This window comes from Rhopalosiphum maidis, chromosome 3 (assembly GCF_003676215.2).
Source record: "Rhopalosiphum maidis isolate BTI-1 chromosome 3, ASM367621v3, whole genome shotgun sequence".
Taxonomy (NCBI): Eukaryota; Metazoa; Arthropoda; class Insecta; order Hemiptera; family Aphididae; genus Rhopalosiphum; species Rhopalosiphum maidis.
Genome location: NC_040879.1, coordinates 23941702 through 23955217, shown reverse-complemented (window position 1 = coordinate 23955217; position 13516 = coordinate 23941702). Strand labels below are relative to the sequence as shown.

Sequence of the window (13516 nt, the reverse complement as noted above, 5' to 3'; positions counted from 1 at the left end):
TAAATTTCCAGAATAGTTCAATGGTTCAATGCCGTCTATAATCACTAATTAGATAACGTATTCGAATATTTTTAGAAGATATATATATATATATATTTTTAACTGCTGATTTATCCCAGTTTTATAATGGTTAGAAACTAACTTTATAATTAAGAGGGCGTCACACCCGCATGTGTTGTCTCTGTCTTACAAGTACGTAATATAGCAAATTTACGCTCAGCAAATCACGTTTAGCTCTCTCAGTTTAAAAATAAGTGTGAATCGACCTATTATGAAACTTGATGGTAAGAAAGTTATCTGTATTTGTATGTTGGTTTCTTACGATAGTTCAATTTTTTAGCAAGTTATGCTTATATAACATAGTGAAAATTAAAAATGATCATAACTCACTTAAAAACTTAATAATAGATAATCATAAAAAACCAACATACAAACACAGATAATGTTCTTACCATCGAGTTTCAATATAGGTCGATTCACTCTAATTTTTAAACTAACGGAGCTAAACGTGATCTGCTGAGCATAAATTTGCTATGTTACGTACTAGTAAGACGGAGACAACACATGCGGGTGTTTCGGCTTCTTAATGAATCATAGCCTATAGTTAAATATAGAAATAAATATTGAATTCAATATTTATGAAGTACCTATAATAAATAATAGTGATAGTAACAATTACATAAATAGATTGGGAAAATTTGTTTTGTCACAATTTTAATAAGTTTTTTTTTAGTTTGTAAAGATAAAAAAAATATATTAAAAAAATATATTCAGAATTTGTATTTGAATACTTCTTTATAAAATAATTTATAAGCTATTGAATATTTTATTTAAAATAATTCTCTACAAGACTGTAACAGATCGTATATTGCTTATCAAAAAAATATTGAAGATATGTATTTACAAATCGTTTATTGATTTCTTTATAGTTTTTCTAAATTTTTTACTTAAACGTTTCACAAATAATCAATGTTTAATGTATATAGTAAACAACATCAATAAGTACATATAACATTATAATACGTCAGTCTGTTTACATTATCATTAATATCGTTATTATTATTACCATCGTCGTGTTTGTCATTCGTAGTAAATCCTACCCATGTATCTGCATATGTGTGTTACACGTTTATAATATGACATAGCACCCCTGCAAGGTGCCTAGTGAATTGGAGTGTAACAGTGCATATGCATAACGGTAGGTACATGTATGTTTGTGCAATTAATAATATTATCACGAGACGACGGGCGGCGCTTGCGGCCTGCACACCGTAGTGGACCGTCAGAAAAACGACACCTCGTCGCACTCGTTGAAACCGGTGTGATAGCCGCCGTACCGCACCATGAACTTGTTGCGCACCTCATAATGAATGCGACTGCTGTTCTTTTTCACGAAGAAATGGTGATTGATGCCGTGCGACGCCGTGCAGTCCACTGTGTCCGAGTACAGATTTATCGTGCCGACGGACGCCGAAGACCGGATCTCGAACTTCTCGCGCCCGTCCTTGATCACTCTGCGTTAAATAAATAATATATTTATATTTCGAATTTTCCAAATATTTGATAGCATTTAAATTTTTTTTTTTATTAGAGCATTAATTAGCCACCCGCCCATTACTAGTAAAAGTGATAATTTTTTTTTTTTATCTTAATCGTAATTCATTATTTTTATTATAAATAAAATAACGCATTCAATTTATTTTTTATTTTTGCCAATATTAGTCTTATTTCTAAAACGGCAATGTCAATAATCGGTGAAACTCATAAAAGTGAATACTTGTAAAGAAATATGATATTATTTTATAACTGTTGAGCCCAGATTAAGGAATAAGGATGTTAAGTTGATTATATTATATTAAGGATTAAAAATTTAGTTAATTTTTTATTATGTTATGGCATATAGGTACATAATAAGTCATAAAATGGTATAAAAAATAAAATGAAACCATTTCAACAATCAAAACCAAATTACAGGAAAAATAATCACAGCTAGTTGAATCATTAGATTTTGATTTTGATCTTGATCATAATATTTTTATTTGAAAGGGAAAATTTTATTTGGTCATACACTCACATTGAAATAAAATTTTTATGACCCCCACCTTACACTCGAGAACATGTATCTCACTCGCTTACACTTTTATCTGGGCTAATTCATCGTCGAAATATTATTAAACCGAATATTAAAGTACCGACATTTTGATTAAAAACCAAAACGTAAAGTGAAAAAAGATTATTATGTTTTCTACATACCTGACAAAACCGTGAACGTTCTCTTGTACAACCGATACGTCGTACAATTTCCATTCCGTACCGGTCTCGAGCACTGTGCACTTGATGTCCGACAGCAAATCATTGCACACGTTCACGTACATGGCCCCGTGACGGCAGTCTTTGTACAGCACATCCAACGTGATGTCTCGGTCCATACGCATAAAGTTCTCTGAGAAGTTCGTCCTCACACCCGCTTCGTCTACCAAATACACCAGCGGGCTTTTGACGGCCTTGAAGTGGATGCACGTAGGCCTTATTTTCGCCAACCTCAATGGAAGGTAATACAACATGCGTTAATCGCAAAAGTGTACGTTGGGTAGATAATATTATAATTATTATGTATAGGTAAATTAGTTAGGTACTACATTTTACGATTTTATTTTTCATGTCAGGTCTACCGACTAACCTATAACTATTGTATAATGGTGTATTGCAGTGTTTGGAAAAAACGCGTTCGTATTCAGTGAACGACACGTGGACGTCACTTATTTAGATTAAATAAAATGTGAACACTAATTATTTTTTTTTTTTTATGAATTTTCAATATTATTATTTATTATTTTGTTATTATATACGACATTTTATCTAGACTTTGGTATTAAAAAAATGCATGTTTCTATTAAACAAAAAAGTTTCAACCAAAGGTATTATTAAGTAATTATCATATAAACTAAAATTAGTTATTCTTTATATTTTAAGATGAATAAAAATAGGCCTCAAATAATAGATAAAAAGAGTGCGTTATAAATAAGCGAATAAAATAACACTATCAAATACTAAAAAAAAACTAATGGATAAAATAATAAATGAAAACTCGAAAAAGATCACGTCAAATAATAATAGGAACAAAAATTATAGAAAAAACAAATAGGTAAACTTCAATACTTATACCTAGCTGCTTTCCACCAAATATATTAATAAAAATGGAAGAGTCAAATTGTAAAAAAAAAAAAAGGTCATACATAAATATAAATATACATAAATTAATATTATATATATAATATAATAATAATATTATTATTATTATTATTATTATTATTATATTATATATATTTATATATGTTTTTTGTAAAAATGTTACGATAATATGCGAGCCACAAAAGTCTATGACGCGAGCCGCGATTTGGCCACCCCTGTAATATATAGTATAATATTAGTATAATAAAATATGGTATTATATTCTACACAATAGAAATCACTACAACGAGCATTTTTTTGAATGAGTTAAAGGCTACAGTGAGTATAATACATCGAATTGTAGAACAAATTTCAGGTTATTACGAGCAGATCGTTGTCTTTTCCTATTATATACAATATACATACATATTTAGGTACACCTGCTCATTATATTTTATCCATAATTGTATTAATATGCATTATTTACATATTATGTTTTGTACTTTTGTGTTGTATAGGTAAACGTAATTTTTACTAGTTTTATCGTTTTCAAGTGTATAATAATCATTAATCAGTTACTACGAATAGCGTCAAGTTGTGTGTCGTACGACAGGGTAAAATAAAATCATATGTTTTTTGTGTTTATCGCTTACTATTTACAACGAGCACTCGTTTTAAATGTATATACCAGCCTATCAGTTAGAACAAAGAAAATTCGTTGGTCCTTGAAACTCATTGTGACCGATTTTTAGTGTATTGTGTTTATTTAATTAATTAAAAACCTATCAACTCAGAAATTATAATTAAATACTTATTTGGTAAATTCAATGCATGTTATAACTAATGTATAATTTATACATTTTAATGGTAATTTATTAAAATGTATAATGATTAAATATAGGTACTAATAAGCAATAACTATAGAATGGAGACAATTTTTATTTACGATATGTATAATATAGGTACACTAATATCTTGTCTATTCACTATAAAACAGATAAGTGATGCGGATCAAATTTCTGAAAACATCTAATATGATTTTTAATAGATTTAATAATAGATTTGAAATCGACTTTTCCACTATTTTAAATTATACTAATTATACTATAACCTCTGCTAAATCTGATTTCAATATCTTAAATTAAAACATGCACCTATTAGTGGAATTTATATGAAATTATTGCAAAAAAAAAGTCGTTTTAAAAGTAAAATTAGTAATGTATTCATTGCCATTTTCGGAAGTCTTGTTAAATAAACCATAAAATCAATATGGCGTGGTTATAGTTGAAATATTTTCATCACAATTTAAGAAATTTGAATTCTTACTTGTGATTCCCCGAGTGCATGTCGTTCGCCTGTACGTGTACGATTTCGTCTTTTTTGTACATAAAACCGACAGGGTGCATAACGGCCGATATATTGCCGGATGCATTTACGGCTGCCACAGCGTTCGCCTGCAACCGTCGTAATAAGAACGGGTAAGTATAATATTGTTTGTTTGATTTTATTTATACACCGTTGTAAGTACGAAAATTATTTAGTCATTTATTTATTGTATAGGTATTACCGTTTTATTGGTCACTCTGATCGATCCATCAAGAGTAATGTCTACGGAAATCCCGTTTTTGAATTGAAACGATATTGTACCCTGTGCGGTATTCTTAACAATATCACCGTTATTACTGTTTTTCAATTTCTAAAACGAAACATAAAAAAATTATGCTTTGCCAATGGCGACCAATAGATATTTTGCCGCGATGCGCTTACTATGACTGTCGTCATCACATACAATTACTTGATAAATTTAATAACAAAAAATATTAAGACGAATATAGAACAATTTCGAAACGATTTTTTGTGTGACCTTTGTCACTAATTATCGATACAACACGTAACCATAACGATTGGTGATATTAAATTAAATTTAATGCGCTAAAAATGTTTATAGCAATGTTTGTATTATATAGTGGATCCAAAAATAATCTGTATTTTATGTAAAGCCCATCGCTATAAATACTTTTAAATGTCAATTTAGTTAAGAATTGTTGGGATTTTCTCATATAAATTGTTATGAATTCAAATGTCAAACGAAAAATTAAAAAATTATAGACTTGTAACATATATTACATCATAAAAATACGATGGTTAAGTTTAAATATAAAAATAATATTATATCGATATTATTTGTATTTTTATCATAGGTAGTATTGTATATGTGCCAACAAATAATAATAAAATACGAATATTGTCAAATAAAATAATATTCATATTTAATTTAGGTCAATAAAACAGATGAGTTGGGATAGCAAAATTTAATTAAAGGCTGACACGAACTAGGAGTTCTCTGAATTGTAGTACACACTATTTAATTATATTCTATGAATCGAATCTGAAATCGATTAATTCGTGGTGGTCGATGATTAAAAATGTAAACGGTGAAGGTAGTCTTATTGACTCTTGAGAGCTAAACTTTACAGTAACTATACCCAGTAGTTTATGGTTTTTAAGTCAATCAAGTATAAATATAAGTATATCATTAAAACAATATTAGTAGTAGTAGTATTTAGCAGTAACTAGTTAGAATTTTATAAACTCTCAATTACTTATATTACGAACAATCATGGTCATAAGTAATAACGAAAAATATTTTTTCACTCCGTTAAATAATTAATATATCCCAGTAAGTTGTAATCGATACCAATTACTAACCGTAAAAAAAACATTCAATATTTTTTGAAAATGATCTCATTTGTTTTTAATACTAAATCAAATAATAATTGGTGATCAATTTCTAAGGCTGCATTAAATTATTATTTTATTGCGACTACAAGATGTATAATATCATATTTTATGAATTTGTTTTGTGGTTTTCTGATACAGTTACGCGCGAGTACCTAATATGCTGAAAACATCTAATATTGAATTTTGAGTTAATAAATTGCCCAATATATTGGTACTTACACCGATTTGAAAAAGCCGTGTCTATAAAAACTTCACTTAAAATCAATTCGCTGTTAATGTGAAATATTTTTCATTTTGTCAAATCTGACCAGAGAAAGTATTTTTTACCTTTAAGAGGACGCTATACCCGCATGTGTTGTCTCTGTCTTATACACGCGTAACATAGTTAAAAACTGTTTTGCGCGGGGCAACTTTACTCCCTCGATATTTTAATCAAAATTACCAAAATTATAAATCCCATTTGGAAGAACTTTTCCTGTGACGTAGCGTTTTAATTTTTTTGATAGTGGTAACCAATAATTTTTAATAATTAAATGAAAAAAACCTAAAGTTCTTAAACCGATATTTTTAATTGCATTCATGTTATCAAAAAAATTAAAACGCTACGTCACAGGTGAAGTTCTTCCCAATGGGATTTATAATTTTGGTTGTTTTGATTAAAATATCGAGGGAGTAAAGTTGTCCCGCGCAAAACAGGTTTTAGCTATGTTACGCGTGTATAAGACAGAGACAACACATACGGGTGTAGCGTCTTCTTAATAATAATTTTTTTAAGTATCATAATATCATCCTCGAACGCCGTGCGGTACAGCTAGAGTTCCTTCCCCAGTGGCTTGGTGAGAAAACACCAGTGTAAGACTAGTTGCCTGCACTAAGACATTTCAGGCGTATGTAGTTGTAATAATGGTTATATGGAACGACCTCCTCTCACCGCCAAAATGAACGTGCCTTCGATGAAAGGTATAAACACCATGGTACAATGGTACATATTATAGTATTTAATTTAGGAGCCAAATAACATTAAAAATAATATTATGGTTTACAAAAACCTTCTATTATACCTACCGGTTACCATATTATCAACTATAACAATATTATAAATTTGACAAGTTAGTAATTCTTTTCAACTATATAATTAAAGTTAATTGATAATGTTTAATAAAAACAAAGTGTTAGTTCGTAAAAATAGATTTTATTTAAGTTAGTACTTAGTGTTTTTTATAGCTTAAAATATAAATGTTTAAAAACTATTTATTTAAATAATTGATTTTTGTTCACACGAATCAGTTTTCAACAAGAAATTTTTGGACGTAAAATATCCTACGTTGTACGTATTTATGCTACGAAAAAAACAAAAATTAGAAAAAAAATTTAAATTTCAGTACAATTTTATAAGGAAATCAAAAATAAGATTAATTTATAATATATAAGTATTTTTAATTAATTTTCGAATTTTCCTATCTAATATCATCGCTTTTAAGCACAATAGAGCTAAATTTTTGTAAATAAAATGGTTAGTATCAAATATTTTTAAAATTAATCCATACACTATCGATTGCAATATATTTATTTACGTATGTGGCTGCAACAATTACGTTTCTAAATCTCTGTTCAGCGAGGTTAAAATTGTTTTATCAGTCATTGGTTCCACATTAATCTACTTCCTTTCTATATCGCCTCTTTTCAGTAAAATCTGAAAATGTTAGTTAAGGATATTATGTTTTTGATGCATCACGCCTCTTAGGTTCGTACCTATAACCTAGCTATAGATTTTAATCTTTCCTAAAATACTACAACACAAACATTTGAATCGTGATTTTTGGATTTTTCATCTCTACACTTACTACATGAAATTAATTTTGTTTTAGGAATGCACAATTTGATCTCTATACCCACTTTAAACAATCGACTATAATTTACCTATATTTGTAAATTGTTAGAAATTAGTTGTAAAACATTTACACTGCAGATTTCTAACTCAAAGTATATAGGGGTGCTAACGTCACGAATGTCGCAGCATCGCATTACGTATCGTATCGAATTCCTATTTACGCGGAAAGTTTCTGTTTTTCAATCCAATTTATGTCGTAAACAAGATATTTTACTTGACATATGCGTTTACGTTAATTTCGACGGAATGATGACACAATGTTGTCTCACAAGCAGACAGCTAACCGCCAAACTAGCAAGTCGTAATATAATATATTGTATAATGGTTGGTGGATGGAATTGCGAACGTTTTGAGGCCAACGCACCATACACGGACCCTATACATTTCGACGTGGGCATTCCAACGCAGAGGAAGGGGGGTCGGGCTAAGAACAAAAACAAAAACTCGAATACTTAGATTTAAATTACGTAATAACTCACGGGATCAATGCACAATACATTCAGCATAATATTACAATAACCACTGCGCAGTGCAGTGTACGTATATTGTTAATAAATGGTTTGGTGGTTTATTGATGCAAGAAGGGTCAACGAAAATAAAGAATATTGTTAGGCAATTTAATTTTAAATAAGACCAATTAAAAACCATAATCAAAATAGTTATGGACTTCATGTTTTGGATTTTCAAAGACTAAATTTAATATTATTTTGACAAACTAGAAAAGGGTGTTAATTTTATTTGGATTTTTATGAATAATAAATATTATTAATACTTCACGTTAGCCAAACAAATGCGTTAGAATAAACAAAAAACAGATTTTTAATAATTAAGCAACCAAACTTTTTTTTATTACAACCCAATAATAATATCAAATCGCACATGATTTTAGTAACTTATTCTGATAAACTCTTATTAAATATATCCAAATAGTGAAATTCTTTTTTTTTTAACATAACTGTACGCTTGTTGCGTTACTAAATTTTATAAAAGCTTAACTTTTTTGCCAAATCTTGAATTTTTTAACAATTTTTTTTAAATTTTTAAATGAAATTTATAATCTGTACCTATTGGTACAATGGACAAATTTAATACAGGAATACATACATATCAGATAATAAAACAATTAGAAAAAAAAGTTTACGATTATTACTCGTACGCAACACATGAATCATTTATCATTTGTGGAAAGCAGCCACCCATTAGCGACACTTTCGGATAACAGATAACTTTCTAACAAATTAAAATACGAATAAATAAAAAAATATACGATTATAGAAAAAATATTTTTTTTTAATTATGTCACATTCAAGTTTGTGGATAGTGACTGCGATGTATTTAGTCATGACGCCTTTACAACTTTCATCAAATCAGTCAAACACACTCAGCCGTGCAATATATAATTGAATGGGCTATACATACTTGTTACAAAGATAACTACAAAAAAAGGTAAAACTCTAATAGCAGTCCGGATTCATGCATGTTAATATATCCTAGTTGCAGCCCGATAAATATATTTTACCAATTTAGAATATATCTACGCTATTACACATATAATATTATCGTAGGCCGTCTAGTAATGACGATCATCATGAGAACTAATAATAGCTGCGTGGCTTTGTGCAATGACTTGTTCTACAGTGCACGAGCAAATATTTTTATGATAACCAATGTTTTGAAAAATATATAATAAGATACTTATTTATTCGCAAAACCAAGAATCATTCACTTAAATTATTACAGAACAAAGTATGTAATAGATGAAATATTCAAAAGAAACTCTATGTCACAATATTAAAAGAAAAGAAAATTTATAAATTTGAATTTAAAAAAAAAAATGTTATTATTAAGTTTTTATCAGTATCATAATATGCCACAATATGACATAATCAAAAATAAAATGAATATAAAAATATGACATACATTTAAATAAAAATATAACATTTTTATCTTACTTGTAGTAATTACATTAGTATTATGTTACATATACAATCCTAATTATATGTAAAAATAGAAAGAAAAATTAAGTTTTGAATAATATTAAATTTATATATTTATGTATACTAATTTATAATTTTTATATTATATTTTTAATATAAAATTTTTTTATTTTTTTATGTTGTTATTTTTCCACAACCATCTTAAAATATAAATATTTAATAAATAATAATAGATTAATTTAATTTAATTTATTTCATTCATTGTACCAACAATAATTAAACAATTTTAATAAAAATAATTTATAATCATTGAATAAAAATTTAATCAATTGTGTCTCATGTGCAATATAATAAATGATATTTTTTTATTTATGTAAGATGAAGAAATATACATCATACTGATGTAAAACTTATGTTTATTACTCTAATTTAAAATGTTATAAAAGTATATGACACCTTATCAATAATAATTAGTTTCAAATAATTATCATCTGTCTAGGACTTTATTAATTTATTATCTTCAATATTTGATTGTATTATATAGTTAATTGTAATATATTATATATTATATAAACACATATGTTTTCTGTTTTATTAAAAAAATTATCAATTATAATTATTACAGTCGTTTTGATATAATCATACCTTATATTTCACCAAATATTTCGAATCCTAGATATTGTTTAATTTAAAAAGCAATTTCATATTAATGATTTACTTAATTTTAGGTGTTAAAGTTTGTTCATGAGCAAAACCCATGGCTTTATAGAGTGTTTTTGGAAGTAATAAATGTGTAATAAGGTAGTGGTATTTATTTAGAATACATACCTATATAAATAAAAAGGAAAACTTATTTTCTCGCAAATTTATAAGTAAAATGCAATTTTTATTAACATGATTCATTTAACGAATTCATCAAATTTGAATTCGTAAACAATAAAGACCTCCATTACACCGCAGTATCTGCAGTTAAACTATTAAACATACGAGTTCAGATTTTTTTTAAAGATAATTTTTAAAAGAATCATTTTGCAATCTATTTTGATTATAATATACGAGCGATATTAAGCTAATTTATTTCGATTGAGATATTTTAAATTAATTTAATTAGTATACAATACTTAACAGGGTTATTTTTATTAAACACAAAATACTAACTATTTCAGAAAACATAACGGTTTTAGAAATATTTCTTTTACATAGTTATATATCGATACAAAAGAATATTTTGGAATAAATTATATATTTAGTATTATACCAGGGATTTTTAAGTTTTTACCCTTTTAAATGACAACGTAGGTATATTTTTAATTTCATATTTATAAGCAGAATATTATTTTGAGTATAAATCTACACAAATCAAATGTTGGACAAGTATAATTTATTAGTCATAAAAAAAGCTTAGATGAGCTGAGTAGTGGACCAATATGTTGTAGATAACCCTGTTACCTCTCTTCTCCTCACAGCTCGTTATCATTACTTTAAAGACTTATAATTTATAAGCTCTTCATTCGAAATTTGATTTCATATCTATCGAAGTATGCCAACAAATATTTTCCTATGGAAATCAAAAATTAATATTAGCATTGTAAAAATAAACAGTTTTAAAAATGGTAACGATAAAAAAATGTTGTTTTTTACCAACTTAGAATAATGTAAAAAAATATTTTTAAAATGATAATAATTTTGGTTAAATAATAAATGTCTTACGTTTAATGGATTATTCGATAATTATATCTTTTTTATATTAAACGTTTTTTTTTTAGAGAGCAGTACGTACATTAATCGCAGCCCCGCGTACGCTCGTCATCGTGACAATCGACATCAATGACAGTATAGGCTGCCGACCTTAATCATATGTCGTATAAAGTATACTATAGTATAATAATAATATTAATATATATGTGCATATTATAGGTACCTTCACACACACACACATACACACACACACACACACACACCACACACATTTATATAAATTATAGGCCTATTTTGAAACGGTCCGGCAGGCAGGTCGCTGAAGTATATTTCGAGACCATATTTGGCCGTGTAGGATTTGTAACTGTTTGCCCGGACCTGGTGCAGTGTTCAGCATAATATTATAATATACATTATACACATTCACATTGGTACAACTTACACGTGTATTATACTATTAAACATTTTGTAATGACGTAGGAAAGTGGGTGTCGTTGTAGCACGTGCGCAGCATTATAAGCAAGGTATATAATAGTCAATTGAATAAAAGTGCAGTTTAAATATAGTACTTATATTATTATTCATTGGAGTTATAGGTACTTTTATAGTGATTGTTGACCACAAAAAAGTATTTTCTCGAGATTTAATTAATTTTTTTTTTTATCATTTCGATCAAGTGTCCACTACCTACTATATTATATATTTTATTGTAAATAATTACAAGTAAAAACTTTTACCTTAATAATATTTTATACTTACGAGATATCTATTTCCAAAAAAAAAAGAAAAATTACATTAGATTATGAAATATAAGTTTTACAAAAACACTTGGTAAATTATGAATAATAGGTACATAAACTTAAGTTGTTCGAGAACCTTTTTTCTTCCAAGATATACGAAATTTAACTTGGAAAAATAGCGTTGGTACGCGGTAGCCAATCAATAGGATCTTCTCAGATACTATAAGAAACAGAAAAATGCTATACTAGTATTTTCAATATTGTTTTATAGATAATAAAAATATCAAAAATCACTAGGACATTATGAGAAATTACTACGAATCTCAAAGATTAAAGCGTCACGCCGTGGTGGAGTATTATTCGCCAAAACCAATTTACAGTAAAATTTGTGTATCTATTTGAAAATTGGACGCTTTGCTCTACCCTACTTTCAGTCCATACTATGCAAACTATAATATTTATATATACATATATACATAATTGTTATTTTATTGTAAACATTAGGATGTGACGGTGGTCGTCCGTGGAATTGCGTTGAAAATTACACACTCGAGTGAGTGTGTCTAAGTACGTTTCTTGGTGTGAGTCCGCCGTGTGTGCGTGCGCGTCCCGTGAGAGTCACAGCTACAGCCGCCGCCGCCGCCGTGAAGGATTTATTTTTAAATCTCCCGCCGCCTCCGTCTCGCAGCGGCCATCAAAACATCCCAAAGCCACGCGACTTTGGCGGGTCGACGACAACCGTACACGGCCGCTCCTCCTCAGTGTCGCACCAGCAGTAGCTACAGCAACAACAAAAACAACGACGGCGACTGCAGCATCGACTCACTGTTCTCGTCCAAAGACAATCGAAATACTAAAGAAAATTTAAATTGGCGTCGCGTTTTTCGCGCTAACTTATAACATCTTTTGAACGGTACGCGCGCGCCGTCAACGCATCTCAGAATAAAACAAAACCGTATCGATTTCGTATATTTTATTTGCTTATCGTTTTTTTTTTATTTTTAGTAAACTTTCTTTCAAAACTACAACGGTCGCGATTGACTTCGTACGATATAAGTAGACGTTTAATAAATTATTGCGTCGGCACTTTCGACAGGGTTTTAATAGCACTGTCGGCACTCGGCAGAGATCCGGCCGGAGCCGAACACAGACCGTTTCACGGGTCTTACCGGTACGTATATGTGATTGAATGAAATCATATATTATTATAATATAGTTTTGTAACCGAAACTGTAGACTAGTCGATAACAAAAAAAAAAAAAAAACCGATTGCGACAGTGAATATTGATTGGTGTACGAATTATTGGCTTTAATTAAATCGGTAAAAACAATTATCA

General features: G+C 28.7%; 1 protein-coding gene across 1 annotated transcript; it reads right to left on the bottom strand.

Moving 5' to 3' along the window:
• Window positions 1-1081: 1081 nt before the first annotated feature.
• Window positions 1082-6886, bottom strand: LOC113557852. The gene is made up of 5 exons (XM_026963393.1): window positions 6845-6886; window positions 4739-4867; window positions 4498-4625; window positions 2254-2541; window positions 1082-1514 (listed from the first exon to the last, which is right to left on the bottom strand). The coding sequence occupies exons 1-5, from the start codon at window positions 6884-6886 to the stop codon at window positions 1283-1285; spliced, it is 819 nt and encodes a 272-aa protein (XP_026819194.1). The 3' UTR covers window positions 1082-1282.
• Between the last annotated feature and the right edge of the window lie 6630 nt (window positions 6887-13516).

Coding starts and splice junctions, on each gene's coding strand:
- LOC113557852 (XM_026963393.1), bottom strand. CDS start 6,886: ATGGTGTTTATACCTTTCATCGAAGGCACGTTCATTTTGGCG. Junction 4,868..6,844: donor AAGGCACGTTCATTTTGGCG/GTGAGAGGAGGT, acceptor GTTTCGTTTTAG/AAATTGAAAAACAGTAATAA. Junction 2,542..4,497: donor ATGCACTCGGGGAATCACAA/GTAAGAATTCAA, acceptor CCTTCCATTGAG/GTTGGCGAAAATAAGGCCTA.